Source organism: Tachysurus vachellii, chromosome 2 (genome assembly GCF_030014155.1).
Source record: "Tachysurus vachellii isolate PV-2020 chromosome 2, HZAU_Pvac_v1, whole genome shotgun sequence".
Taxonomy (NCBI): domain Eukaryota; kingdom Metazoa; phylum Chordata; class Actinopteri; order Siluriformes; family Bagridae; genus Tachysurus; species Tachysurus vachellii.
The window spans coordinates 18596520-18624029 of NC_083461.1; the positions used below are offsets into that span (position 1 = coordinate 18596520).

The 27510-nt window shown below is 38.7% G+C and overlaps 1 protein-coding gene and 1 long non-coding RNA gene across 3 annotated transcripts in view; one reads left to right on the plus strand and one right to left on the minus strand.

Moving 5' to 3' along the window:
• Positions 1-21952, plus strand: part of abcc3 (ATP-binding cassette, sub-family C (CFTR/MRP), member 3) — a 43915-nt gene extending 21963 nt beyond the window's left edge. The window contains exons 9-31 of one of the 2 annotated variants that reach the window (XM_060861713.1): positions 74-251; positions 3015-3176; positions 3489-3581; positions 3885-4088; positions 4810-4956; positions 5214-5301; positions 5397-5463; positions 6517-6643; positions 6752-6928; positions 7103-7270; positions 8134-8317; positions 9473-9581; positions 10649-10805; positions 11109-11316; positions 13277-13590; positions 15162-15361; positions 15588-15714; positions 16260-16361; positions 17617-17763; positions 17878-18036; positions 19040-19206; positions 19703-19897; positions 20955-21952. In XM_060861713.1, the coding sequence (XP_060717696.1) occupies positions 74-251; positions 3015-3176; positions 3489-3581; positions 3885-4088; positions 4810-4956; positions 5214-5301; positions 5397-5463; positions 6517-6643; positions 6752-6928; positions 7103-7270; positions 8134-8317; positions 9473-9581; positions 10649-10805; positions 11109-11316; positions 13277-13590; positions 15162-15361; positions 15588-15714; positions 16260-16361; positions 17617-17763; positions 17878-18036; positions 19040-19206; positions 19703-19897; positions 20955-21063 (3589 nt within the window). In that variant the 3' untranslated portion in view covers positions 21064-21952. Of the gene's footprint in view, positions 1-73; positions 252-3014; positions 3177-3488; positions 3582-3884; positions 4089-4809; positions 4957-5213; positions 5302-5396; positions 5464-6516; positions 6644-6751; positions 6929-7102; positions 7271-8133; positions 8318-9472; positions 9582-10648; positions 10806-11108; positions 11317-12017; positions 12329-13276; positions 13591-15161; positions 15362-15587; positions 15715-16259; positions 16362-17616; positions 17764-17877; positions 18037-19039; positions 19207-19702; positions 19898-20954 lie in introns of both variants that reach the window. The other variant, XM_060861723.1, reaches the window with a different exon arrangement.
• LOC132840223 (uncharacterized) lies at positions 9236-12508 on the minus strand. The gene is made up of 3 exons (XR_009647796.1): positions 12395-12508; positions 10625-10836; positions 9236-9979 (listed from the first exon to the last, which is right to left on the minus strand). It is a non-coding gene; the product is annotated as an uncharacterized LOC132840223 (long non-coding RNA).
• Positions 21953-27510: the final 5558 nt, after the last annotated feature.

Sequence of the window (27510 nt, forward strand, 5' to 3'; positions counted from 1 at the left end):
TCGTTATCTCTTTATTGCGACAGATGCAGTGAATAAAGAGTAAGTTGAATATGCTTTTTATTGTGTCTGTCAGGATGCTGATTGAGTTCACCAAAAAGAAAAATGTGCCGTCATGGTGGGGCTTCGCTCTGGCCTTCCTCATGTTTGGTTGTGCTCTTCTCCAGACACTCATCCTGCATCAGCATTTTCAGTACTGCTTTGTAACAGGCATGAGGCTGCGCACAGCTATCATCGGTGCCATCTATAGAAAGGTACAAATGCACACACACAATCACACGCACACACACCTGCTTACCGATCTTAAATATAGATTGCATAATCGCCCATGGCTTGCATGAAGCCTCTTATTTAAATAGATAACAAAACATCTGTCATGTCTTTATGTTGGTCTTAGGTTAAACTTGATCCTCTCTGAACCATCCGGTCAGACTACATTTAAAAGCATCAAAAGCCTGAGTGACTTTGTAATCATGCTAAATCGAGTCAGAGCAGTGTGTCATGGTTTAGTGAACGCATGAGTAATTAAGAAAGAACCTGTCCTGGTGTGGGTGAAGGGATAGGTGTGGAGCTTTTACCGAGCTACAGTGCACTTTTACCCAGTGATGTGTTAGCACAGCTGAAGGTGTGCCTCCAGGGTGTATACACTGTGTTTACAGAGAGATGAACAGATAATAAAAAATTTCAGGAGAATCTGAGAATTAAGATCACTGAGCTGATTTGTGTACAAACCCAAGAGCTGCTTTTTATGGTTCGAAGTGGAACGGTGTAAAATAATTAATAAGTAATACTGAAAGCTGAAGGTAAACTGAGAGGACACATCTGAACCTGAAGCGATGAGATGTTATCATAATGACTATGAGTGTAAAGAGGGTCCAGGCTTTTTGATGAATGCAGTACAGTACTCTAGGGTTTTATTGTGATTATGCTACAGTTGATAGCATAATTTTACATTTACGGCATTTGGCAGACGCCCTTATTTATGGTTAAGGGCCTTTCTCCGGGGCCCAGCAGTGTGCTTGATGGACCTGGGATTCAAATCTTCCAGTTACCAGTAGTCCAACACCTCCATCACTAGGCTACCACATCCCGATATATGGATTTTCAATCAGTATAAACAAATGAAGTATTTTATGGCCGCAAGTCTGATATAAAATTAGTCAGAACTCATGTTGGCTTTCAGTGTGACCTTTCAGTTTTTACCTCTGTTCAGAATTCATGCTTGAAGATAGTCATCAAATTTTGTAAGCTTATGCACAAGCATCTCAGAGAGCAGAAATGGGTTGATATCATCATTTACTTTGTAGATAGAAACATTTGTGTGGGGAATTTTTTTAAATGTATTTTTTTACAACTTTTCTATGAAATGTTTCGACATCTGGGAAAGTGAATTTAAAATTATGAAAAAAGCGGTTGAGTATTCATGCTGTAGTTTTGAACTTTATACTGACTTATATGCCATGCTATGTGTCATGGCAGTAAGTCAGGTTTGCACCACTTGCATCACGTTTCAATAATATTCTCAAAGTTTGAAGTAAAGCAGGGGGACGGACTGAGGGTGCTGGTGTGTTTTAGTTTATTATCGTAAAAAATCGTTTTAGTTTACAGTGTAATATACACCGAAGACATTTCGGTTTGAGATCAAAAGATGAATATGATATACCATGTTCACAGTTGCTTAACACATCAGGAAATGAAAGCTGGTGTAATCTTTTGAAATACCTTCCGAAAAGCTTTGCGTATTCATCTTTTGAAACGCAAATGTCAGCAGTGTAGAAGATTTGGCCTTGTCGTTCCAATACATTCGGAGAGGACTTTATATCAGTTCTAGACAAAAGATAAATCTATCACCGAGCTGACCAGATACAATATATACCTAGTGTGCTTGCAAAGTCCCATGCTTTGGTGAAAATTGTAGTTAACCTATAGCCAGGTTAACTTGTAAACTAATTAAGCACATTCATATATTAACCGATATGTCACTATGATATCTATATGACTCTATGAAAAGTTATCAAGTCATCTTTTTTAGGTAAAAAATCTCATTTGTCTTGTTATCATCTTTATTTTCTGAAACGTGACCGTGTGTTGATCCAGCAGGAGAGTTATATACATATCGTCGCTGTCGGGCGGAAACCTCGTATGTCCAAATTTTGTCAATTTCATATTTTTTCACATATCGATGCTATTTGTCAGTCCCCACGTGGGTCTGTTATTTTTACAAGTTATTAACCAATCTGAAGTCTTGAAAATAGCTTGAGCGCAAATCTCATAACTCCATTGGACACTTCAACTGTCCACCTCTTCCTCACTCCGTGGGAGAGCATATTTCTCAAGAAGAGTCGCAATGAATCAACATGTCTTCTGAGGTAAATTTCTTCAAAACACTGGGCTCAAAGAAAAAAAATCTTGACCCCCACTAGTTCTGGTGCTCGTCTGAGGACAGGAATGTAACGCAAGACAATCCACTGCAACGCGGACTAAACCCTGTGCACTGTAGATAAGGTACGCCGTTTTTTTTAATTTCCTGAAAAATAACGGTTTTGGAGATACGAGGATTCCGCCCGACAGCGACGATATATATATATATATATATATATATGTATAAATATATAAAAATATAATATATAAAACAGCTACGTCAGTGTGTTCTGATTTATCTGACTAGTAACATTTTTAAGGCTTTGGTGTTGTCTGTGGTGAACTGGGAAATTGCAATGACCTGTTAGTTCCTCATGAGCTCTTGGTTGCTTAATTCAACTCAACTACAAAGTTTTGTAGAAATGACATTATTTACATTGACATTATTTCCTGTCCAGTGTCATTCAAACCTCTCAAGGTTTTTTCCTCATAACATCTCAGGGAGTTTTTTCTTCTCATCCTCACCTCCGGCTTGCTAATTAGGGATAGACGTTAGAGACAGCGTGAATTGTTAAAAGTGCTACAAAAATAAACTGAATTGAAATGAATTAAATCGAACCTTATTGCTGTGATTCTGACTTATTGTGTTTGTGCAGTCGCTGATTATTACCAACGAAGCGAAGCGCTCCTCCACCGTCGGAGAGATCGTTAACTTGATGTCCGTGGACGCTCAGCGCTTTATGGACCTGACCACATTCCTGAACATGCTGTGGTCTGCACCGCTGCAGATCATCCTGGCTCTCATCTTTCTCTGGAAGGTCAGTCATTCAGCCCCCTCACCGCTCTAATGTAGAGACTACGGCTAGGAGGTTATCCTGAACTTGTACGGACCACAAAATGCTCTTTTACCCTCAGAAAGAAATGTATAAATTGATTATAAAAGTCGTGGTTGTTTGTTACTGGAACATCATAATTACAACACATACTAATTTATGATGTAAAAACTGCTTACTTAAAATATAGCAACTGATAGATCTTGCAAGATAAGGCATACCAACATTAGTGTCTTATTTTTTTTACTGATAGTTTTGCCGGCTGTATTTTTTTCTGTCTTCTTCTTCACCTTCTAGACTCTAGGCCCGTCTGTCCTGGCAGGTGTTGCCGTTATGGTTCTCCTGATTCCTTTTAATGCCGTGATCGCCATGAAAACCAGAGCATACCAGGTCTTTTCTCCTTTCTATCTGTCTGCCATGTGATGTAGAGATTAATATTTGTTTGCTGAGCAAAAGCACGTCTGGCATGTTGTAATGTTTATGTGGTTTGTGGTACATTACAAACCGGGTAATTCTTAACCAAACCCAAGAAATTGTTTTCTTATTTAGATGTGTTATTGAGCTGAAGATCAAGATCACGTTGAATCACAACTGCAAACAAGTTCTAATGAACCTCTTTTAGAAGTTTAACCAGCTGTAAAAGTTCCCAACACATACTTCAGGTATTCATTTGAGCTGTTTTCTGGTCATCAGGTGGAGCAGATGCAGTACAAAGACGCCCGAATCAAGCTGATGAACGAAATCCTGAATGGAATGAAAGTGCTGAAGCTCTATGCCTGGGAGCTTTCCTTCAAGGAGAAGATCCTACATATTCGGCAAAAGGAGCTCAGCGTGTTGCGCAAGTCGAGCTACCTTGGCGCCCTGTCCGTCATGGCCTGGACAAGCGCCCCCTTTCTGGTGGGTGCGAAGATCTAGTTATTACATAAAGGGATGGAATAAAGCTGCTTGCATAGAAATGAGTTCATTAGAAATTGTTCACAACTTTATTCAGTATAGTTTGGTATAGCAGGGAAAATCTGAGAAATCTAGACATTATCAGACAGGAAACAGGTGGAAAAAGTATTAGTAATGTAATTAGTAATAGTAATGAAGTGTAAATCTGGACTGTTTAGATGTATACAGATTCTATATTTTGAGTGTGTATTTAGCTGAGGAGGAAACACACAAAAGGGATGTTCACACATACAGCGACAAAGCCACTAGATATAGGCGTATCCACGAGGAAGCTGAGAGAAGGATAACTTTATGCATTTGGAGCGACTTGGTAGAGCAAATTCCTTAAATTACTTTACTTTAATGTTACTTTATAGTGTTAATGTGGTGTGTAACAGTGAGTTAGCTTAAATAGTTTATATTTAATACATCTTATATGTTAGTAAATCATGTGATTAAATCATAACTGAACTCATTACTGAGAGTGTATTGAGTTTAGCATGTGATAATTCTATTTCAGTCAGTCATTACATGCTATTAATCTTGCTGAGGATAATATTAAGAGTGCCATTCTAACACAACCTGTTGTGTTAGGCATTTTTCTGTCCTAGAAATGTCCTACAAAGCAAATCCTATAAATAGAGTCAGAGTCAGTCTAACAAGCATTTCTAAAACGTGTCCTTAGGTTGCACTGACAACATTTGCTGTGTACGTGAACGTGGACAAAAACAACGTCTTAGACGCAGATAAGGCTTTCGTCTCCCTTTCTCTGTTCAACATCTTAAGATTTCCCCTGAACATGCTCCCACAGGTCATAAGCAGCATCATGCAAGTGAGTACACGTCAGCATTTTGAGGTATTCTGTTGTAAGCCATTGTTTTCATACACGAGCTAATCATTTAACATGCAAATATGTTGTATTTGTAGATCACAGTCTCAGTAAATTCCTGTTTATGTGAGAGAGACATTTGTTTGGGTCACGTGTTTGGTACATTATTGGATATTAAGAATTTGGAAAAGATTTCTTCACAAGCTCGGAGCTGAAATCTCACATTGTTTGCTTTTCCTGTCATCACGCCTGGCACACAGGCTAGCGTGTCTCTCAAGCGCATTCAACAGTTCCTGAGTCATGATGAGCTGGACCCAGAAAGCGTGGATAGAAAGCCTGAAGCCTCGGGTAATGCATCACTATGACACATCAGTTTACTGTCTTTCGTGTTTCCTTTTATTGTTTGTATGAGTCATGAATTTGATTCTTGCTCACACTTTCAGAATACGCTGTAACTGTGGTGAACGGGAAATTCTCATGGGCCAAGAAAGATCCGGCTGCTCTTCAAAAGTAAGGATGTTTGTTTGCACCAGGTTGTAGTGTGGGATTAAATTAGTGATATAGTACTACAGTACCTTGACAGCTATATTTTTTGCTATATGCTATAACTAAAGGACACAGTGGATTCGATTTTTGGTTGGAATGTAATACAATAATAAAGCTCTTGGGGGCAGCAGCAATACTTCCACCTCATACCGCAAAACTCTTTCAGTCATCCTAACACTGTTAAAGTCCTAAGAGGCCATGCATTATTACATTTTTATTTTCTTTTTCATTAGTATTTCTTAATAAGCTTAAAATGATACATCGCACATTAAGTTGTAACGAAGGTCAAATAAAGGTCGTAAAATTGAATGTCTGTCAAATTATGAGCATTCGTTAGCTGCTGCACAGTAATCACAAATTGAGAAAAGCAGGTAAACTTTTGTAAATAAATAAATAAATACATAAATAAAGGGTAGTGAAGTTACGGTAGTGTGAGGCGAGTGGTGAAAAACTATCCTGAGCTGCAGGGGCGGGCTTTGTGTGGGGCTTTGTGTGGTGCAGACGTATCATTGTGCATTGACTGTAAGCTGCCCCACCAATCAGAAGTTAGAAATCATGCCAAGACAATATAGCGACCCTGAACGTCTAGTCAGTTTCATTGCCAGCCAGCTCGAGGGGCCAGAACATCTGCATAGCTAAAGAATGATGTTTGAAAGATGCCGTTTTAATAGTTTAAATGCGGCAGATGCTAACGCACACGTACACCAGAAACATTCGTAAGGTGCAAGATTTTTCTTACGATACAATTAAGTCATGAGACAGCAACTCTTGTCATGTCGTTATCAAGACAAAATGAGAAAGGAATAATATAATAATGCATGGACTCTCAGGACTTCTGTATTAAAGCGCTTTAAATGTAGGAAAATAAAAATGGCTTGCAACATATCAGCTTCCTGTTATGTGCTTTTGTACAGGTTTTATTTGACAAGAAACATCTTATTCCTTAATATAATAATTCCTTATTTGTCAATTTGTTTTTATACTTCTTTACATTTCTATGTGTATCGTGTGTTCCAGCATTAATGTGTTGGTGCCCCAGGGCTCACTGTTGGCAGTTGTGGGTAATGTGGGTTGCGGGAAAACGTCTCTTGTGTCAGCTCTGCTCGGAGAGATGGAGAAGCTCGAAGGACACGTCTCCATAAGAGTGAGTTGATTCTTCTCATATCTTCTCATATATCAGATGTGGTCCTAACAATCAGTTTATTGTCCTACTGAGAATTGCACCCCGGATTGAACAAACATCTTGTGTTAGGGATCAGTGGCTTATGTGCCACAGCAGGCATGGATCCAGAACGCCACACTGAGGGACAACATCCTGTTCGGCAGGCCCTACATAGAGGACAAGTACCGCCGTGTGATGGATGCCTGCGCCCTCACCCCTGACCTCGACATACTTCCTGGTGGTGACCAAACAGAGATAGGAGAGAAGGTACAGAGGCTTTCTGTTTTAGTTACATAAATGCCCGGGCTTTAAGAACATAGACTGTTAATCATGAACCTGTCAGTGAGTCATTAAAGCCATGGCTTGTTATTATTATTATTGCCTGATGTCCTGTCTTAAAGTCTTTAAGAAACATGATGAGGCAGTGTTGTGTTTGTGCAGGGAATTAATCTTTCTGGAGGTCAGAGGCAGAGGGTGAGTCTGGCCAGAGCTCTGTACAGTGAGGCAGACGTTTACCTCCTGGACGACCCGCTGTCTGCTGTAGATGCCCATGTCGGCAAGCACATCTTTGACAATGTCATCGGGCCAGAAGGAGCGCTCCGTCAAAAGGTAAATACTAAGACAAACTTAAAGCTTATCCTGCTTCCTCTGTTGGAAAGTCATGAGGAATCTAAGATGAAAAATAAATGGATGTTATTGTCTTATTGTATGTAAATGAGCAATTATTTGAGAACCGTTGGTGTGTCAATACTGCTGGACATATTTAGGCAAATCTAGCCTCTTATCTTGTGGTATCTTATCAATGGTATGTATGGAGCACAATGTTAATCTGTTCTACATGGCTAAATATAATCTTGATTTTTGCATGCCTATCTGTTGAGGTGTTCAGTGGCATAGCTTTTTAAATAGGAATAAAAAAATAAACAAGCTGACTGTTATATTTACAAGAGTAGCTACCTTTAACCATATTTCAACTCCATATTAAAACAGTGAAGAAAATGTTTGCTGCAGAATAGACCTTTAACCCTTTTTTTTCAGTATATTGGTGTTCCATTATAGCATGGAAACTGACTTATAAGACTTTTTCATTTAGTATAAAGAAATGAATTATATTATAGCCGCAAGTCTGATATAAAATGAATCAGTGTGAAACGTTTATTTTTTCCCTTTTATATGAGAAAAGAGTCTACTTTTATATGAGTCATTAAACACCACTGTGGTTGACAAAGATAATCAATGCTGACCATGATCATGATACTAATAATAAACACAAATTCCACTGTTTGGTCTCTGGTACAAAGAGTTTTGGAGGAAATTAGAAATTGATATATTTATGATAAATAAAAAAGGCAATTGTTTTTTAAGTAATGTGCCAACACTGATCTGAAGTGTTATCTAGTATGTCTGGATGTACAGACTAAGCCATTCATCTGAGCCATTGTGATTAAGCATAAGTGTGTTTCATGGTGCAGACACGAATCCTGGTGACCCACAGCATCAGCTTCCTGCCCCAGGTGGATAACATCATGGTGATCGTGGAGGGCAGGGTATCGGAAATGGGGTCGTACCAGGACTTGCTCAATGAGAACGGGGCCTTCGCTGAGTTTCTGAGGAACTACTCTTTAGAGGAAATCATGGAGGATGACGAAGTGACAGGTATATACAGAACACTGAAAATGTCTGTGCGATAAGGAGAATTCTCCTCTCACAGCACTGGTTGTTAGCCAAAGTTTCAATTGCTTATTTTTCGACCAATACGATCATAGAAGGCTTCCACCAATCAGTTTGTATAGCGTGTTCCCAGTTATAAAATTTGACTGGTCCATGTTCGAGGACACACAATGTAGGTACTAATTATTATAATGAATGTAAGTTAATATGTATTTGCTGAGATGAACAAATAAGGAAAATATGCAAACTTAAACACAACTGATTTCTCACTGGATAAACAAAAGGTAAATATTCTTTATAGATATTCTTCTCTTTTCTCCCATGCCAGCTTCATTGGTGTTTGTTCTCAGTTCTTATATAATGGCTCAGAATAGACATTCATTCATTCATTCATTTTCTACCGCTTATCCAAACTACCTCGGGTCACGCATATCAGGCATCATCGGGCATCAAGGCAGGATACATCCTGGACGGAGTGCCAACCCATCGCAGGGCACACATACACACTCATTCACTCACGCAATCACACACTAGGGATAATTTTCCAGAGATGCAAATGCATGCGTGTCTTTGGACCGGGGGAGGAAACCGGAGTACCCGGAGGAAACCCCTGAGGCACGGGGAGAACATGCAAACTCCACACACAAGGCGGAGGCGGGAATCGAAAGCCCAACCCTGGAGGCGTGAGGCTAACCACTAAGCCACCGTGCCCCCCTCAGAATAGACATTTTAATCCAAAATGTTGTTAATTACTTCCTATGAGCTCTTATGAGCTCTGATGCCCAAAAATGGAATTTTAAAACAGCATGAAAAAATATTTTTATTAAATAATGATTTTGAATCTGCTCTTAAAACAGAGTCAAAATGAAGGGTTCATTGTTTTATTATATGTATCTATAATTTAAGACAAACCCTGTTGAAATTGAGGTGTGTTACTAAAGCTGATGGGGACGAAATCGTGGATATCGTACAACATGCAAATTTTTATAAATAATTCTCAACCTATTACTTGTCACATGACCTGTATTTGGACCTGTAACATCTTACTGTTATTGAAATGATCCAACATTATGCTTTAGCCTGACTGGTTGTCATTATCTCTTTGATATGACTTACTGGACATTTGTTTATCTGTTGTAGAAGTATTGATTGACGAGGAAGAGTTATTCCCCGATGATGCTCTCAGTATCCACACTGATATGGTGGACCAAGAACCTGCAGTCAATGAGGCTCGAAGACAGTTTATGAGGTAAGCTCTATGCCTTTTAGCATAGCATAGACTTGCGCTTTATACTTTTTTATTCATAAATCAACACATAAGCTGGCATGCAGTGTGGTCTTCCATCCCATAAGTAAAGTCATTTTCTCTGATGAATCCCATATCCGTTTGTTTGGGGCATCCAGAAGAAACCTTGTCCGGAAGAGAAATTTTCAGCGCTATGATCAGTCCTGCTTCATGCCAATAGTAAAGCATCTTGAGACCATTCATGTGTGGGGTTGCTTCTCAGCCAAAGGAATGGACACACTCACAATTTAGCCTAAGAACCTAGCCATGAATAAAGAACAGCGCAAAAACCTCCAACTTCTCCAATCCATCCAAGAACATTTTTGTGAAGAACAATGCCTTTTCCAGCATGATGGAGCACTCTGATATAAGGGGATACAAAAATAAGGGGAACAAAACATCAAAATTTTGGGTCCATGGCTAGGACACAACCCAGACCTTAATCTCATTCAGAACCTGTGGTCAATCCTCAACAGGCGGGTGGACAAACAAAAACCCACCAATTCTTACAAACTGCAAGCATTGATTATGTAAGAACAGGCTGCCATCAGTCAGGGTGTGGCCCAGAAGTTGATTGACATCATGCCAGGGCGAATTAGAGAGGTCTTGAATAAGAAGGGTCAACACTGCAAATGACTTTGCATAAACTTAGTGCTTGTAATTATACTTCAGTATAGTATAGCATAGTGACATCTGACAACAAGATCTAAAATCACTGATGCAGCAGATTTTGTGAAAATTAATATCTCAAAACCTTTGGCCACAGCCGTAGTGTACAGTTATATAAAGGTAATTGTTATTATTATTGTTATCTGGTGTCACACAGACTTCCACCGTTACCTCTGGCTTGTTCATTAGGCATAAATTATCTATTAAATTTATATTCAGAAATTTTATATTCATTCAAAGCTGCTTTTCAAAAATGTCCCCTGTTAAAATCACTATACATTTTAAATATAATATTGAATTGAATCGATTACTAGATATATATTAGTTAGGATTCTTACCGGTTCTTTTTTCTGCACTCACAGACAAATCAGCATCATGTCTAATGATATGGAGAACCCGAGGACGAAATCGGTCCGTAAGCGTCGCCTCAGCGAGAGGAGACACGGAGAGCCTCCGCCGGAGAAGAAGGAGTCCAAAGTGGAGAAGCTCATCCAGGCTGAGACTACAGAGACTGGCCATGTCGGTTCTCATTCTTTTGTTTAATCAAAATCTGTACGGAATTTTGATAAAGTCCAATTATCAAAATTTATTATCCATTCAGAGACCAGAGTTTCAAGAGGCTCAACATGCCGTGCTTTAAGAATTTGTAGTGTTTTATAAGTATTTTTCATTCCTGCTGGTGTAATGGAGTGTCAGTGTTCTGGTAAAAAGGGTTAAACAGGATGTGCTTTATATACAGGAAATAAAGAGGATGTGTTAGTTTACAGAGTTGGCACTCCAGAATACAGTATTTTTAGTGTGTCTATTTACTGCTTTATTTAGGTGAAACTCAAGGTTTACTGGGAGTATGTGAAAGCTGTGGGACCTTTAATGTCCCTGCTCATCTGCTTCCTGTACGCCGCTCAGAGCGCAGCAGCTATCAGCGCCAACATCTGGCTCGTCATGTGGACTAATGACACCACTATGGGCAACAGAGAAGAGAATGTACCGATGAGAGTGGGGGTGTACGCAGCACTGGGCATTACACAAGGTAGGGCACAGGTTTAAGGTTTGAGATGTTTCTGCAGGTGTGTATCGCATGGCATTATACTGATAACAGGGAGCTTGCAAATGCTCAGACGTTGTGGTTGATTAATGGTTGATTTTCTTCAAATAGAGTTCAGGATGAAAAAGGTTTCTAAAATATGCAACAGAATCAGTTAGAGATATTTTTTGTCAATTGGATACGGTTTCAGTCCTGAGCTCAGGTCAGATGTTCCTAATAAAGTGGTCAGTGAGTGTATTTCGCTATTTTAAACACTAATTCAATTCTAGAACTTTTAACTAAGGGGATTGTCACCAAGCAGTTTTTAAGAAACGTATAAATTCCTGAGATAAATGTTGTATTTTTAAATTTATCCCTTTAACCAGTTTGATAAAAGACAACAGTTAGGTACAAAAAACTGTGTGTTATTTATGATGATATTCTTGCACTTCACTCACCTCAGCATTACTACAACTAAACACGCCATGCACAAATTCTTCATATATTTTTTACTTATTTATTTTCCCAGAGATTGTTCTTTGCCTTGTGTTCCTGCTTTGTAATCTGTAATAACTCATATCCAACCTCAACCCAAATATCTTATTCTTTTAAACCTTCTCTCGCTACCATAAATACTCCCTAACCTCCTTTCCCCTACAGGTCTGTAGTGTAGTGACTCTCTCAAACCCTTCCTCTCTCTGTGGCAGGCCTCCTGGTCATGTCCTATTCCTTTACTCTGGCCCTGGGGAAAATCCAGGCTGCCCGCAAGCTGCACCAGGGCCTGCTGGACAACAAATTTCACACCCCACAGTCTTTCTTCGATACTACACCTATAGGGCGGATCATCAACCGCTTCTCCAAAGATATTTACGTGATCGACGAGTCCTTGCCCTCCACTATCCTCATGTTCCTAGGCACTTTTTTTACCTCCCTCTCCACCGTGATTGTTATCATTTCCAGCACCCCATTCTTTGCTGTGGTCATTGGCCCTTTGGCTGTAATTTACGTCTTTGTGCAGGTATTGTGTTTTTCCACATTAGCTGAACTGAAGGAATCCTTAATAATGTTTTCATTTGTCTCTTACCTTTCGAAATCGAGGAGTTTGCTATGATCTCCCTTTCCTTTTCCACTCTCCTTTCTACTCAATTCTTTTCCTTTCTTTTCCCCTACACTCTCTTCTACTTGCTTTCTCTTTCTGTCTTTCCTCCCCTCTCTAACCAAGAGTTCATTTCCTCTCTCCATTTGCCTGCCCACTTCCTGCTTTGTCTGTTTGCTTGCATGTTCACACACACACACACACACACACACACACACACACACACACACACACACACACACACACACACACACACGTTTTGGTTTTTATTGTTCAGTCCTGAGAGTGAAACTACAGCCGAGTTTTCTAGGATTCCTGATGTGTTACTGACCCCTGGTGGCGGAAACATGGCATTACATCAGTATTATTATTATTATTAGTAGTATTATTATTATTATTGTTATTATTATTGTTGCTGTTGTTTGTTTCATTTAGGCAATGAAGAATACAAAAATTATTATTAAGAAATGTAGAGTAGACTTTCCATTTCAGATAACGGCGCTCAGATGTGAAGCACAGAACATTATTCATATGTTTGCAATTCATTCTTTCACTTTTTGAACTCATTTGGATGGATGACGTACCAGCAAGACTTCACACGTGGGTCTTTTTTGTTCATTCCTTCCAAATATCTCGGACACATTATACCAAGCCCAAAAAAAAACACCCCCTAGTGTCATTACTGAATTTTCTAGCATTGCTGAGAGGTTCTTGAGGAGTTTTTGAACACCTGAACACTCTGTGTGTAGAGAACAAGCTCTACATACATGTCCGTGTTTTTTTGTTTGTTTTTTTTTCATTCGGTCTTCGAACGAATGAGTGTGAGAGTCCACTGATCAGCTGATTGAATGTGCCCTCCCCTCCACACAGGTGTGCTGATAATGGCCAACTCGTTACTGAGCCGTGCCTACGGTATGCTGAAGGCTGCCCACTTCACCCACCTCCACATGCTGGGCGCAGTTCTGAGGGCACCGCCGGCCTTTTTTGAGTCCAACCCCTCAGGGCGCGTGTTGAATCGCTTCGGCAAGGATGTGGACACAATAGACTGTCTCATTCCAGAAAATGTTGATATCTGGATGCGCACTTTCTGGTACACAGTCACTGTGCTGGTCATATGCTCTGCCCTCACCCCTATGTTCTTCATAGTCATAGTGCCGTTAATGATGTTCTATTGGTGGGTCCAGGTAAATAGGAACATTAACTCATTAATGCAGCATGCTAACGTGTGTTTGTTTTAGTCACTGTCACAGTAGTACACGCTGTAGTGTGGTTGTTCTTTGGGAGTGTTTTAATCTTCAGTTGTTCTTTATTCAGCTCCAAGTGGGGCAGACTAATGCACCATAAAACCTCTTTTTAGATGAATTGGCTTGTCCCTGATTCAATGGTACAAAAAAAAATATCAGTATCAATTTACTCTACTGGTGAGATTCAGTTCTATCCAGAGATGTTTAGCGGATGTGCATAAAGAACAGCTGTTTGTAGGAGTAGTCTGCTGTGGGAGTTGAGACCTACGTATAAGATCATAATCATATCCTTTTTCAGGTTTGATTTATCCGACGTGTCACTTTTGTCCCCTGGTCTCGGTTGGCTTGAGTCTTGAGCCAGACTAATCTCTTTCTATTTAACATATGGTCTATCGTTACAATCATAATCACTAATATTGTCTCACATGGCCTTGAGGGATGCTTGTGATCAATAAGCATTTGGTTTTAGATCTGAAACATCTCATTGACCTTCAGCTCAGTTCCAAGAGCAACAGTCATACTAAACCTTATTCAGACTGACCACCCGACTGACCTGACATCTTTAATGCTCTACAAAGGGGCCTATCTGAGAAAATGGAGGACATATACTGTATGCAGTAGGGGTCAATACCCTTCCAATAAGTCTTTTAAGAGCAACAACAATGACGACGTAGGGATTTTTGATATGTCCATATGTGCTTCTGTTGTATAGTATAAAAGTTCCATAACAAACCCATACTACATTTACATGAATTTCTCCTGTCTCCTTTTTGATTCTTTGCTTTTTTTACCTCGCTCTTGGTTTGGCTTCAGCATTGCATGACATGTCAACAATGCAGAATCAATCTCTCTAAATCAATCTCTCTCTCTCTGACTGAATGCACAATGATATTATGATTCTATTATGACGTTTTTTCTGTGTTGTTTGATAACTGTCAGCGAACATGCTGAGGATTCCAGAAAGCATTTGTAGAGGTTTCAGTACTGATGATTCTTATATTATTTAACACAAAGTGGCTTAGATGTTTGCACATTTAACCTCACAACCTGAGTTTGTGGGTCGATATCCTCGTCTGTCGTCCCTGTGTTTTCGGGGTTTCCTCTGGGTACTCCGGTTTCCTCCCCAGTCCAAATACATGTGTTGCAGACTCTCTGGTATCTCTAAATTGTCTGTAGTGCAGCATTAGTGTGTTGGAATAGACACTTTGTTTCATCTGTGAAATATACAAATATTTCAGTTCTCTTTAAGAATAGAAAATAAAATTAGTTTTTAATAAAAATATGAAACGTTCATTTTATAAATGTTAAACTACAAAACATTGTCACATTCAGTTTTCACAAAAGTTACCCTAAAATGATTAAGGGGTTAAGAAGGTCTCATGGCTGAATGAGTATGGTGTTTTTGGAATCCTCAACCCACTGTACGCTGTGATCCTGCTCTACTGTACTGTTTTCATGTTCATAGATATTAAACTTTCTGTGTGTCTCTGTTCACCTCATCTGTCCTATAGAGATTTTATGTAGCCACGTCACGGCAGCTAAAGAGACTGGAGTCGGTCAGTAGATCTCCTATATACTCGCATTTTTCGGAGACCATCACCGGCGCTAGCGTGATCCGTGCGTACAGGCTCAACACGTCTTTTGTGCTCTTGAGTGATTTGAGAGTGGATGAGAACCAAAAGAGTTACTACCCTGGTATCGTTTCCAACAGGTAGGTCTGGCCTCACTCACTCTGGACGAATGATTGTTTGCAGATGTTCAGCTTGAAAATCTTGCCAAATTTTCTCTCACAGTAATGTCTTCAGCAAGACCACCAGTGATGCTTACTTAGCCGCACCATTCACATGCTCAAAGGGCTAATGCTCATGGTTTTTTTTTTCCCAATTATTTTTTTTTTTTTTATGTGGAATGACAGCGGTGTGTTTTGATGGGTTCAGGTGGTTGGGGGTTCGGATCGAGTTTATTGGAAATTGCATCGTGTTGTTTGCTGCTCTGTTTGCTGTCATCGGGAAGGACAATCTCAGCGAAGGACTGGTGGGGCTGTCCGTCACTTACGCCCTGCAGGTACTGCAGCAAAACAGCTCTCTAAAGCAGCTTTGTAGTAAATAGTACATGTAGGCGAACATGAGCACGAACGTATCGCTTATGGAAATCCGGTCATGCTTTGTACTTGATGCCATATTTACAGTAGATATGGAATAAATAAAAGTGTTGAATATGATTTCTAATGTTGTAGACATATCGTAATGTAATCAGATTTTTTTTCTTGTACAGTCAGCTGTTACGGTCACGAAGCTGAAATTCAGGCAGAAATTTTTTTATTCTTAAATGCCATCTAGACTGTAAATATATTCGTCAGGTTTGTCGTATATATGTCGCATATGTCACAGTTCTTCAACATTGACTTTTTAACCCGAAGCAATAAAACAATTAGCCTCAAGACATTAGTACTGCAGTGTTTTTACAGCTGTGTAACACATCAGCCTCTTTGTGGGGAAAAAAATCCACTCAAGTCAGACCTCCCTTTAATGTTGTTTGGTACAACTTTATTTTTGTTTAGTCTGACTTCATATCACATGTGACTGATTTCCACTTTCCCGGTTCAACAGGTCACCATGTCCCTGAACTGGATGGTGAGAATGACCTCTGACCTTGAGAGCAACATTGTTGCAGTAGAGAGAGTGAAGGAGTACTCCGAGACGCCACCTGAGGTAGACTGTCTGACTTATAAAAAACCCTTTTTGTTTCAAAAATGAGTCTAGATCATGATGATCATGACCGTGATGATGATCATGACTGTGATGATGATCATGACCGTGATGATGATCATGACTGTGATGATGATCATGACCGTGATGATGATTATGATGATGATCATGACCGTGATGATGATTATGATGATGATCATGACCGTGATGATGATCATGACTGTGATGATGATCATGACCGTGATGATGATCATGACTGTGATGATGATCATGACCGTGATGATGATTATGATGATGATCATGACCGTGATGATGATCATGACTGTGATGATGATCATGACCGTGATGATGATTATGATGATGATCATGACTGTGATGATGATCATAACCGTGATGATGATTATGATGATGATCATGACCGTGATGATGATTATGATGATGATCATGACCGTGATGATGATTATGATGATGATCATGACCGTGATGATGATTATGATGATGATCATGACCGTGATGATGATTATGATGATGATCATGACCGTGATGATGATTATGATGATGATCATGACCGTGATGATGATTATGATGATGATCATGACCGTGATGATGTTTATTACCATGATGATGATCATTACTGTGATGATAAACATTACTGTGATGATGTCTGTGATGATTATCATGACTGTGATGATGATTATGATGATGATCATAACCGTGATGATGTTCATTACCATGATGATGATCATAACGATTCAGTGTATATGCAAATTAGTCTTTTTTGTCATCTGGAAACATTTATTGATCATTTAAACTTCAAACAAATGTCCTGTGATCCTTTTTGGCAAGCTTTCTAGAAATAACCAATTATAGTGCAGTGGACTAGCTAATGATCTTATATAGATAACTTCTCCATCCCAATCAGTGTAAAACTCTTTGTACATCCTTGTATCAAGTGACAGTTGATAACTGGAGAAACTCAGTGAATTCAAGTCGAAATTGAACTTTAGTTTTCTTTTATCACATTATTCAAAAAGGAAAGATGGAGGTTTGACCACTAAACCATGCCCCGACTCGCTGCAGTCGTTATCTTTTACCTTATTTACATAATAAATATAAGTAGTTAACTTATTTACACATATGTAAATATGATTAATCTACTTGTTTGATTCAAATAGAATTAGATTAAATAGCGATTATTCAGAAATGGTTGATGTTTGGATTTCTGATGAAATCATTTGCAACTGATGCGTTTGTGTAGGCACCGTGGGAGGTGGAGGAAAAAAAGCCTTCACCTGACTGGCCTGCTGAGGGCAATGTGGAGTTTACAGACTACAGTGTGAGGTATCGGGAGGAACTCGACTTGGTGCTGAGGAACATTTCCCTCAAGGTGAAAGGAGGAGAAAAGGTCAGTCATGCAGCACAGATACAAAGTTTGCTTCCTGGACTTACTAGACCTACATTAAAAAAACCTCAAAGGGCAAATATTTTTAGTCAGTGGAAAATATGTGTTTGTTTGCAGATTGGCATTGTGGGTAGGACCGGAGCAGGCAAGTCCTCCATGACATTGTGTCTGTTTCGTCTGCTGGAGGCAGCAGGAGGGGAAATTAGCATCGACGGTGTCAAGATTGCAGAGATCGGCCTACACGACCTCAGATCCAAACTCACCATCATCCCCCAGGTCTAACACTTTTCTCTCCATCACCCGCCCCATGCAATCTGTTTTAATTTAAACATGGCTTTGAAAACGGTATTTATTGTTATATTAATATTTCTCTCATGTTGGGTTTTACTGTGTAAAAAAAGAATCTGGTCTGATTGCCAAAAAATTTCATGCTGGCAAAAACGTATGATCCAAAGCAGCTTTAGACTCACAAAACATCTTGAAATGTTTATCAGTGGCTAATTAGCATGCTTGACTCCAAACACAACTGTAGCTAATTTGCTGCGAGTTCACGTTCCAGATTGTTAACATTTAAGGTTTGTCCTTTGTTTTCTGCAGTAATTCCTGTTCTTGTGACCCTAATTCACTTTTGTTCCTGCTAATTCACCTTCTAACCATGTGATCCACCTGTCCTCATTTGCCCCTTTGCTAAAATCAATTTTTATAAAGATTATAAAAGAAAACTGTCATACTCCATAGAAATCGTGGTTTCTGGTTTTAAAATTGAAACAGCAAAACTTTTGTAAGAGTAAAATACAATAGGATAAAAAAAGAATCAGGCAAATGAAACTAACCAGAGGTGATGAATGAACTTAGCTGAGAAGAATCAAAGCATTATCAACTGCATCTGAAATGAAAACAGCTTTACAGTGTGAGCAGAAGAATTATCCTCGCGTCTTAAAAGAACAAAGATGAGCCTGACGATCTTATTCATCTTACCCAGACATTCTTGAAAGATGAATTAAGAAATTCATGTATATTATACTTCATTTAAAACCGTTCCCTTAATATAGTGCTCTTCAGAATTATTGTCACTTTTCATAAAAGTGAACTTGTTTGCTACAGAGATTTATGTTTTCATCTTTTCTCATGAATGTATTTTGTCCAGTGGTTGCCACCGTACAGTACATGTTTACATGTTTGGTTTTCATTCTGCCTTGTTGTCAGTCGTTTTGTATAACTTATTAATACGATGTGACCATGTACAGATTTAATGTGACTTACAATCTACTGTTCACAGGAACCGGTTCTGTTCTCCGGGACGTTAAGAATGAACCTCGACCCTTTTGAAAAATACAGTGATGATGATATTTGGAACGCTCTGAAACTGTCTCACCTACACAAGTTTGTCAACAACCAGCCAGCTAAGCTGGAGCTGGAGTGCTCGGAAGGAGGAGAGAATTTAAGGTACAACATGTACAGTGTACAATTTAACACCTCCAAAATCAGTTCAGTTTATAGGATTCAGGTAGATAGATAGATAGATAGATAGATAGATAGATAGATAGATACCAGATTATCACAACTCAGTACCCCCCACAGCAGACACCCCACCCCCAACCCAAACTAATTCTCAGCAGTTAAACTATAAGCAACAGACATTGTACAGATTAAAATGTCAACCCAGGTAAGCTAAAAACCTATGTTATGGAGTAGCATTATTTATCTCTAAGGCACAGGAGTGTGTAGGTAGTATACTGTAGCTACAAACATGTTCTGTGCAAACATTGAGGTGAAAGAATGAGTCTTTTTTTAAATGTCTATTAGCAGCAAGTAAAGACAGATGAAGATAATGAGTCACTCATCAGTTTGTATCAGTCTAATGCTTGATTGTTACAGTAGAGTTGATGCGTATGAGCTCATAGTTACTACATTCTTGGTGTGTGTATGTGTGTGTGGGTAGTGTGGGACAGAGGCAGCTTGTGTGTTTGGCTCGAGCCTTGCTAAGGAAGACCAGAATCCTCGTCCTCGATGAAGCCACAGCTGCTGTTGACTTGGAGACAGATGATCTTATCCAGTCCACAATCCGCACACAGTTTGAGGACTGCACAGTCTTCACCATCGCTCACAGACTCAACACCATCATGGACTACACAAGGTAGGACTGCTTTCACAACCGGTCCATTAATACCCAATTCGGATATTGTGGTGCATGAGTACACGTGAACATATATAGAGGGTTTTACATTAGCTTCAAATGCGGTTCAGCGGATCAGATTTTGAAGCCTTCGACATTATAACAGAAGTTAACATAGTTTGGCATAGTTTCTCAGGGTAAGCTGTAGGCACACAGCAAGACTCTTTTCTGCTCTGACACCGAGGTGGTGCAATGAACTTTCCCTAGATGTCCGAACAGCCACTGTTTGAACAGCCACCGAGACACTGGTCATCTTCAAACGAGGGGTGAAGTCCTTCCTCTTCCTGAAACACTTCAATTAGCCCTTATTTTAAATTTTGTGGGTAATTAAAAAAAACCCTGTGGGTAATTAAAAAAAAATTAAAAACCCTGAACAGAGTTTTAGGTTGATGGTCTCCTAAGTCTGTAACCTAGTGAACCAGTGTTAATGTATTCATTGATAGGGACTTCAAAGCACTTTTGTACATCGCTTTAGATAAAGGCATCTGCCAAAATGCCATTAATGTAAATGTAAATGACATTCTTACATCAGGATGTCGTGAGTTCAAATCCCGATGATGCCACAGCATTTGCAAGCCTTAGCAGTCAAGAGAGCGAACCTTGCTGTTCTCTCTGTGTAGGAGGGATCATATGCTCAAGTACTCGCTCTCCTGTCAATCACAGGAAAACTATATTGTTTCACTGTACAGTACTCTGCAGTCATCAACCAATGGTTGCCATAGTAACAATTTTTCTAATCGGGTTGCGCAATTAGCATTCAACTTTACAACAAATCTGATTTGTTGTCAGAAGTCGCCAGCTCTTATTGAAAATGAATGGTCTCCAATATCTTTGTCGCTACGAGTCGCTGGACATATAAACATAGCTTTTGTCTCCTCAGTTGGTTGGGAGAGGATTAAGTAGTAGGTGAGATTTGGCAAGAATCCAAAAAAGAGATCTTTTAGATCTTATTTATTTGTAATATTTTACTTTACTTAACACATTTGTTTTTCTAAACACATTCTCTTTTTCTCCACAGAGTTCTGGTGCTAGACAAAGGACAGATAGCAGAGTTTGACACACCAGCGAACCTTTTTGCACAGAAAGGAATATTCTATGGCATGGCTAAAGATGCAGGGTTGGTGTGAGCCTGCAAAGATTAAGAAACACAACCGTGCCTTCATCTACAGAGAGACAGTGAATGTATCTTTGTTTTCTTACTCAGCTGGATCTGTAATTGTTTTTTCTTGTTGTTTTATATGAACTGCAGTGCTACTGTTATTTTGGCCACTTCATTTTCATGATGAACCAGTCTATTTTTGTACAACATTATTTAATTTACTTTCGAGGCTTTGCAATAGGGGAAAAACGCTGTTTAAATAAAGGTGCCATTTTTTTGTGTAGTTCATATTTTATTATCGATGTTGGACTGTGTTACATTTAGCTGTAGTCCAGATTATTTTGTTGTCATCAGGAAGATCCAAAGTTGTGTTACCAAACCTTTTTCAGAATCGAACATGACAATCAGCTCTGAGACGTTTGAAGCTGGATGCGTGTTTCAGATCCGTTAGACTTCAGCAGAGACGCATTAATATTGAGGCCATCTTTTTTGATATGTATGAGTTAAAGGGATCATATCTGTTTCTTCCTTCAGCAGCTACATTTACACTGCATATGAATCAGCTTTGAACGGTTTGCTCCATGACTAATTTGATTCAGATTTAGATTCAGAACAGCTTTAACTGCTTAAGCTGAATAGATTCTGAAAGATTTTGTACATTGTATGCTGTGAACATGTGACCACACAGGATATCTAGTTTCTGAGTCATAAAACAGGAATTTTCATGTGTATTGTATTTCATCTGTAAGCAAATATATGATGATATGTTGATAGAGAATCAGAAAAACACTATGAGAGATTTTAATAAACTTGAGAAACAGAAATATTTGGTGAATAATTCACAATATCTTTAACATTTTATTATGTAATTCACTTTGTTTCTAAATATATTATAGATTAAAACTCATTATATTGTCCATTCTGTGCTTTACCTTTTTTCATCAAGTTTTACCAATTAGCCCATATGTTGGCATGACATGCACGCTTGCAGCAACCTAATGTAACCTAATCTTAACCCTAACCCTAACCTAATAAGGACTTCTGTCCAAATCCAATTGCTCTCACAGAAGCTTTGACCAAGCCCAGTCGCTCCATCAAAAGGGTTGACCAACCTGAATTGCTCCCACAGAAGCTTTGACCAACCCCAGTCGCTAAATTAGAAGGATTGACCAACCCCAATCGCTCCATCAGAAGTTTTGACCAAACTCAATCACTCCATCAGAAGGTTTCACCAACCTCAATCACTCCATCAGAAGGTTTCACCAACATGAATCACTCTATCAGAAGGTTTGCCCAACACCAATTCCTGCATAAGAAGGTTTCACCAACCTTAATTGCTTGATCAGAAGGTTTGACCAACCCCAATCACTTTATTACTCAATCACTTTATCACTCCATCAGAAGGTTTTACCAACCTGTATTGCTCCATCAGAAGGTTTGGCCAACCCCAATATCCTTCAGAAGACCAATTAACCAATTCCAATCACTCTATTAGAAGGTTTGACCAACCTCAATTGCTCCATCAGAATTTTTGACCAATCCCAATCACTTTATTAGACGTTTTGACCAATCCCAAGCGCTCTCACTCGTAATGCTGAATCTATTCATCCATCTTATTCTCTAACAAACTTATAAATAAGCTAATTAAACCACAGCAATGCTGATACAAAGCAGATGAAGATGAGGAATGTTAATGAACTTGGTCTTTGTCTTAAAATTTGAAAGCTGACCTTTACTATTCCATGGAGACGATATTATGATACAAAAGCATTCCTGCTTAAGGGGAGTCAGTGTTTAAAAAATGCAATCCCATGCTAACTGTTATTGACTATATCATCTTCTGTATATCACTAATAAAAAAAGCAATAATTTGTTTATTACATTTCACATAAACAGAATCCCGTAATCATTCTGAATTGCATCCAGTGTTTAAATTCATTTCCTTCATCTAAATTCTGCTCAGGACTCAAAGGTAATCTGAATGAATATTTCAACTGGTAGAAATATATAATGATATTAACTGTAATCAAAATCAGGAGAGTCTTGGGTCATGTGTCATTGTCGTACACATTGTTGTGATGTTGACTAGATGTGTGTACAGCTATCTGGGATTACAATTAATATTCTGGTGACTTATTTTCATTTGGTTTTGCGATATAAAATTTTTCACATTCGTAAATCAAGAAATGAACAGAAAGGTGTGAAAAAAAGACAAACATTTGAACAGTTATCAATTTAATCTGGGATTTGCCAATGCTTACAGATTAGGGCCTAGGACTTAAAGCACTGGACCATTAGCCATAATTAGGATTTTACATGTTTTTAAATTCATTATTGAATGGCAAAACATAACATTCACTCAAATGAACGATCATATCAGTATCAAGTATCAGCTGAAATACAGAACTGACGTTATTGTTGATTGGAAGATCGGTGTTTAAGCCCCAGCACTGCCAAGCTGCCACTGTCTAAAATGTATATGTGACAAAATAAAGGCTGCTATTCTATTCAGTTCTATTGCATCTTAAATTCCAATAGCTGTTTAAAAAGGTTGAAAGAGATTTCATCTTCGATCGCCCGAAATGCCTTTCAAATCCTAATGCCTTTCAAATCCTAGAATCATAATGATAATGTGTGTAACGAGGATGTTAATGGTTGTATGAATTCCTGCCGTACAAAAACAAACGCTGGAACTGAAGGTACGATGTTTACGTGACAAAGCGCCTACGATTTTGTAATTTATTTTTCATAGCAGAACCATGACTGGGGGATTGTCCTTGTATAATTCAGTACACGGAAGCATTTATTTTATCTGTCAAATGTTAAATTAAATTAATTGCCTGAGTGAATGGCATGCACCACAAAATTCCTTACAAGTACACCGTTTGCTATTTTTTACCTCTTAAATCAGGCTAAGTCATGAAGCAGCTTTGAATGATAATTTAGCACAATGCCATGTAATTCCTTTTGGGTCCCAAACAAGGCTACAAGCATTAACTAGAACACTCCAGACAAGACACCTCATGTTCTGTGGTTTGGAGTCGAGAGACTTTAGGTTTGCTCGTTTCTCTTTTTTTTCAGTTCATAAAACTCCCTGTTCCATCCCATCATATCTTTGACAGATGATGGACACGAAAGGATCAATAGACTCAAATTGCCAGGATGTAAAGGGCCAAACCACATGAAACACAGATGGGTTTGGCTACTGCTTTGGTCCCACACATATCATTGCAAGCAGCTGGCAGTGTCAGGAGAACAGGGGGGAAAGTATTAAGAAGATGTGACAAAGCAAGATTTCTCAGAAGGAAACAAAGCAGACGTTTGTTATCTGAAAGATCTGAACAGCATTCCTATGTCTATGCAAACACGAGCTGTTGGACTTTTCAGAACAGGTTTGAATGACACCTGGCATGTGATGGTGTTTTTTGTGCACCCAAACCTTCTAAAACATGAAACTGCCTGGGGCTGTCCGTGTAGCTGTGAATTATATGATGAAATCATGCTGAAAAAGCTGCTACAGTCTACGTGCTGTAAACATGTACACTAAACTCTTCGTTTGAATAAGATATAAAGTTTTGCTATCGCACAAAGGTCTGTTTTAGGTCCCCACATGTAATGCTGGGAAAGTCTTTTTACTGGGAAATTTGTGCTGGGAAAGCACAAATTTACCCCAGTCTGAACTAATCTGCATTAATACGGGTCCTTTCTAAATGGTTTAGACCATCACACACACTTTTCTCAGCTTAAACTCACCTTCTATTAATCTTGAGACTGAAGTTTTTGTATACGTCGTCCACGAAACTCTGAACTAACGTTTAAAGTGGACAAACTCATAAGAGCATAAACTCTTATTAAGGCTCTGTTAAATCCTATATTTTTCATGCATATTAATAACTTTATATACAGAATTTATAATGCATAAACGAATATAGACGTGACGGTAGGTTCCTTAATATCTTTCTTTTGCCTGTTGTATCTTTTTCACATATATAAAACACCTTGAGAGTTTGATCCCAAAGTAAAAACGGTGTATAAATAATGATTATAGTAAACCATTTACCTATCTGAGGCTTGTTTGTAACCCTTTTAGAGATTTGAAGAGATAATCAGCCAACTGCTGCATACCCGCGTTTCGCCTCAGGTTGCATCAGTCAAGTTGACAACAGTTTATAAATTCTAGAGCCAAATGAAACCTTTCACTCAACTTGTAGTGAATGCACTGCTGCCACAAAGGGCAGATGAGGTGAGCTGTCTCCCAAAAAAAGAAGTGTAAAAGAATGAGACATACAAAACTGCTCTTTATGTAATCAATCATAAAAGGAGATGCCTCGCTTTTTCTGTGTCTCTATATGCCAGCGATTTACACACAGTCCCAATAAAGATTTTTATCCCTGCCTGAGGGTACACTGTCCTCATCTTGGGATTTCTCCAGGCTGAGAAGGTTTAATATAACCCTCTATAATTGTCTGAGGCAGGAGAGACGATTACCATCCTGCAGACTACAAGATACGTTTTGTTGCTCTCAACAGGTTATGAGCTGTGGTAGATTGTGTGGTGAATTAATAGCACAGGATTTGTTATTCCAAATCTTAAAACAAACCATGGGTCACGTAATATCTACTAGTATATTTTTTTATACTTAAATATAAACTTACACACTAATTACCACACAATCACATACAAACAAATGAATTTGTGAATCGAAAAGAATTAGCTTTTTTTTTTATGAATTGCAATCCATGCTTTTACTTACAACTGTGTATAACAACGGAATTCTTGTGATTATTACATTGTCATTTTTTCCTTCTCATTATGTTTAAAAGGTTCTCGCTACCTGGATGAGACAATGCGAGTCCATCTCAGTGTTATTAGCATTATTAAGAGCTAGGTAGTGAATCTATTAGTCAGATTCATGTTATTATTATTTTAGTTTTAGTATTATTCAATTTTTTTCTCAGGAATTATCAGTATCACGAATCTACGGTGCTGCACTATAATCTTGAATCTTCCTTTTGTCCTCATTTGACACCCTTGATGTGTAGAGTATGAGTTGTTTTTCTCTTAGAGGGTACGTGAGGACAACGAGTTTCCAGTAATTATAAAAAAATCTCCTCCTTGATTTGCTCACATGAAAGTTAATCCATGGCACACAAACCGGCACAGTAAAAGTGAACCTATTTAGTGCTGGGAGGGGTATCAGGAGGTAGAAACCCCCCAGGAGCACCTTCCACCAAAAACTACTTTGAAGTTCGTTAGTAATGATTTATTTAAAAATATGGCCACGTAGAAAAATGTGGATTCCATCAAACACAGGGGCGTTGGAACAAATTTTACACCAACAGCTTTTTTGTTGTTACTCCGTCATAAGAAAGTGATTAAATTCATGTGCTTAAACAACACTGCTGACTGTAAGCTGCAAAACCACGTATAAAAAGATCTACAAGCTGATCCACATCAAAGAATGAGACCAATCAACATCTCAGTCTCAAGCTGCCTGCAAAATACTACATTCGTTTAGCTTGTGTAGCATTTTTAAATTTAAATGGTTTGCTGTTAACAAAACGACATGTCACTCGATTCATCGCCAGAGAAAGCAGATTTATTTAAATAAAAATTGTGCTCAGAGCTTACGGTAGTGCAAAATCTCAAATCTGTAATGAAATAAGCATGGGAAAGCTGTTTGTTTAGGCACAGTGAAAATAAATGTAAGATTACAGAGGGGTCCGGACTACTCTGATCTGAGCTGAATTCAGATAACCACTGTTTATAACCGTGCTGAGCAGAAAAGCATCTTCGAATGCACCCTGTGGCAGAAGACCATGATAGGTTCTAGTCAGACAAGAACAGGAATCTATACCTAAGTGGGTTTCTTAGCATGACATGCATTTTATGTGGTTATTCTAAGAGTTTGCCAGCTCCCATTGAATGCACAGCTTTGAATCTGTGATTACGGACACAACCCTCACGCTTTTATACAGGCACAGGACCAGCACTGTGAGTTAACTCTTAAGTGGCTGGGTTAGCGCCCTACCCGGGAATCAAACCCGGGCCACGGCAATGGGTCCTCGCGATCCTGCAGCTGGACAACCGCCTAAGTCAGTTCAGTTCATGTGTCACTGAAATCAACATGGCACACATTGCATCGATTACATGATTCTAAATATAGATCCAATAAAAGTGGAGAACATTTACTTCTCTTTAAATTAACATATAAATTTAACATTTGAAGTCATGAAATGTCAAAAAGTTTTAATGTGCTACCTTATTATATGGTAGTGAACAAAAAAAGTGTTTATGACATTCTACTTTCTAATTATTAAATTTACATTCTAATTATTCAGTTCTTTGACACTATAGTTTATGTGGACTATTGGTAAATAAAATGAATATTAACTAAATGTATAATTGACAGTTTGACTGTAGGACAGTTGTAGAGTGGCTAGAAAATTAATTCCAGAACACAAACTCATTCGGG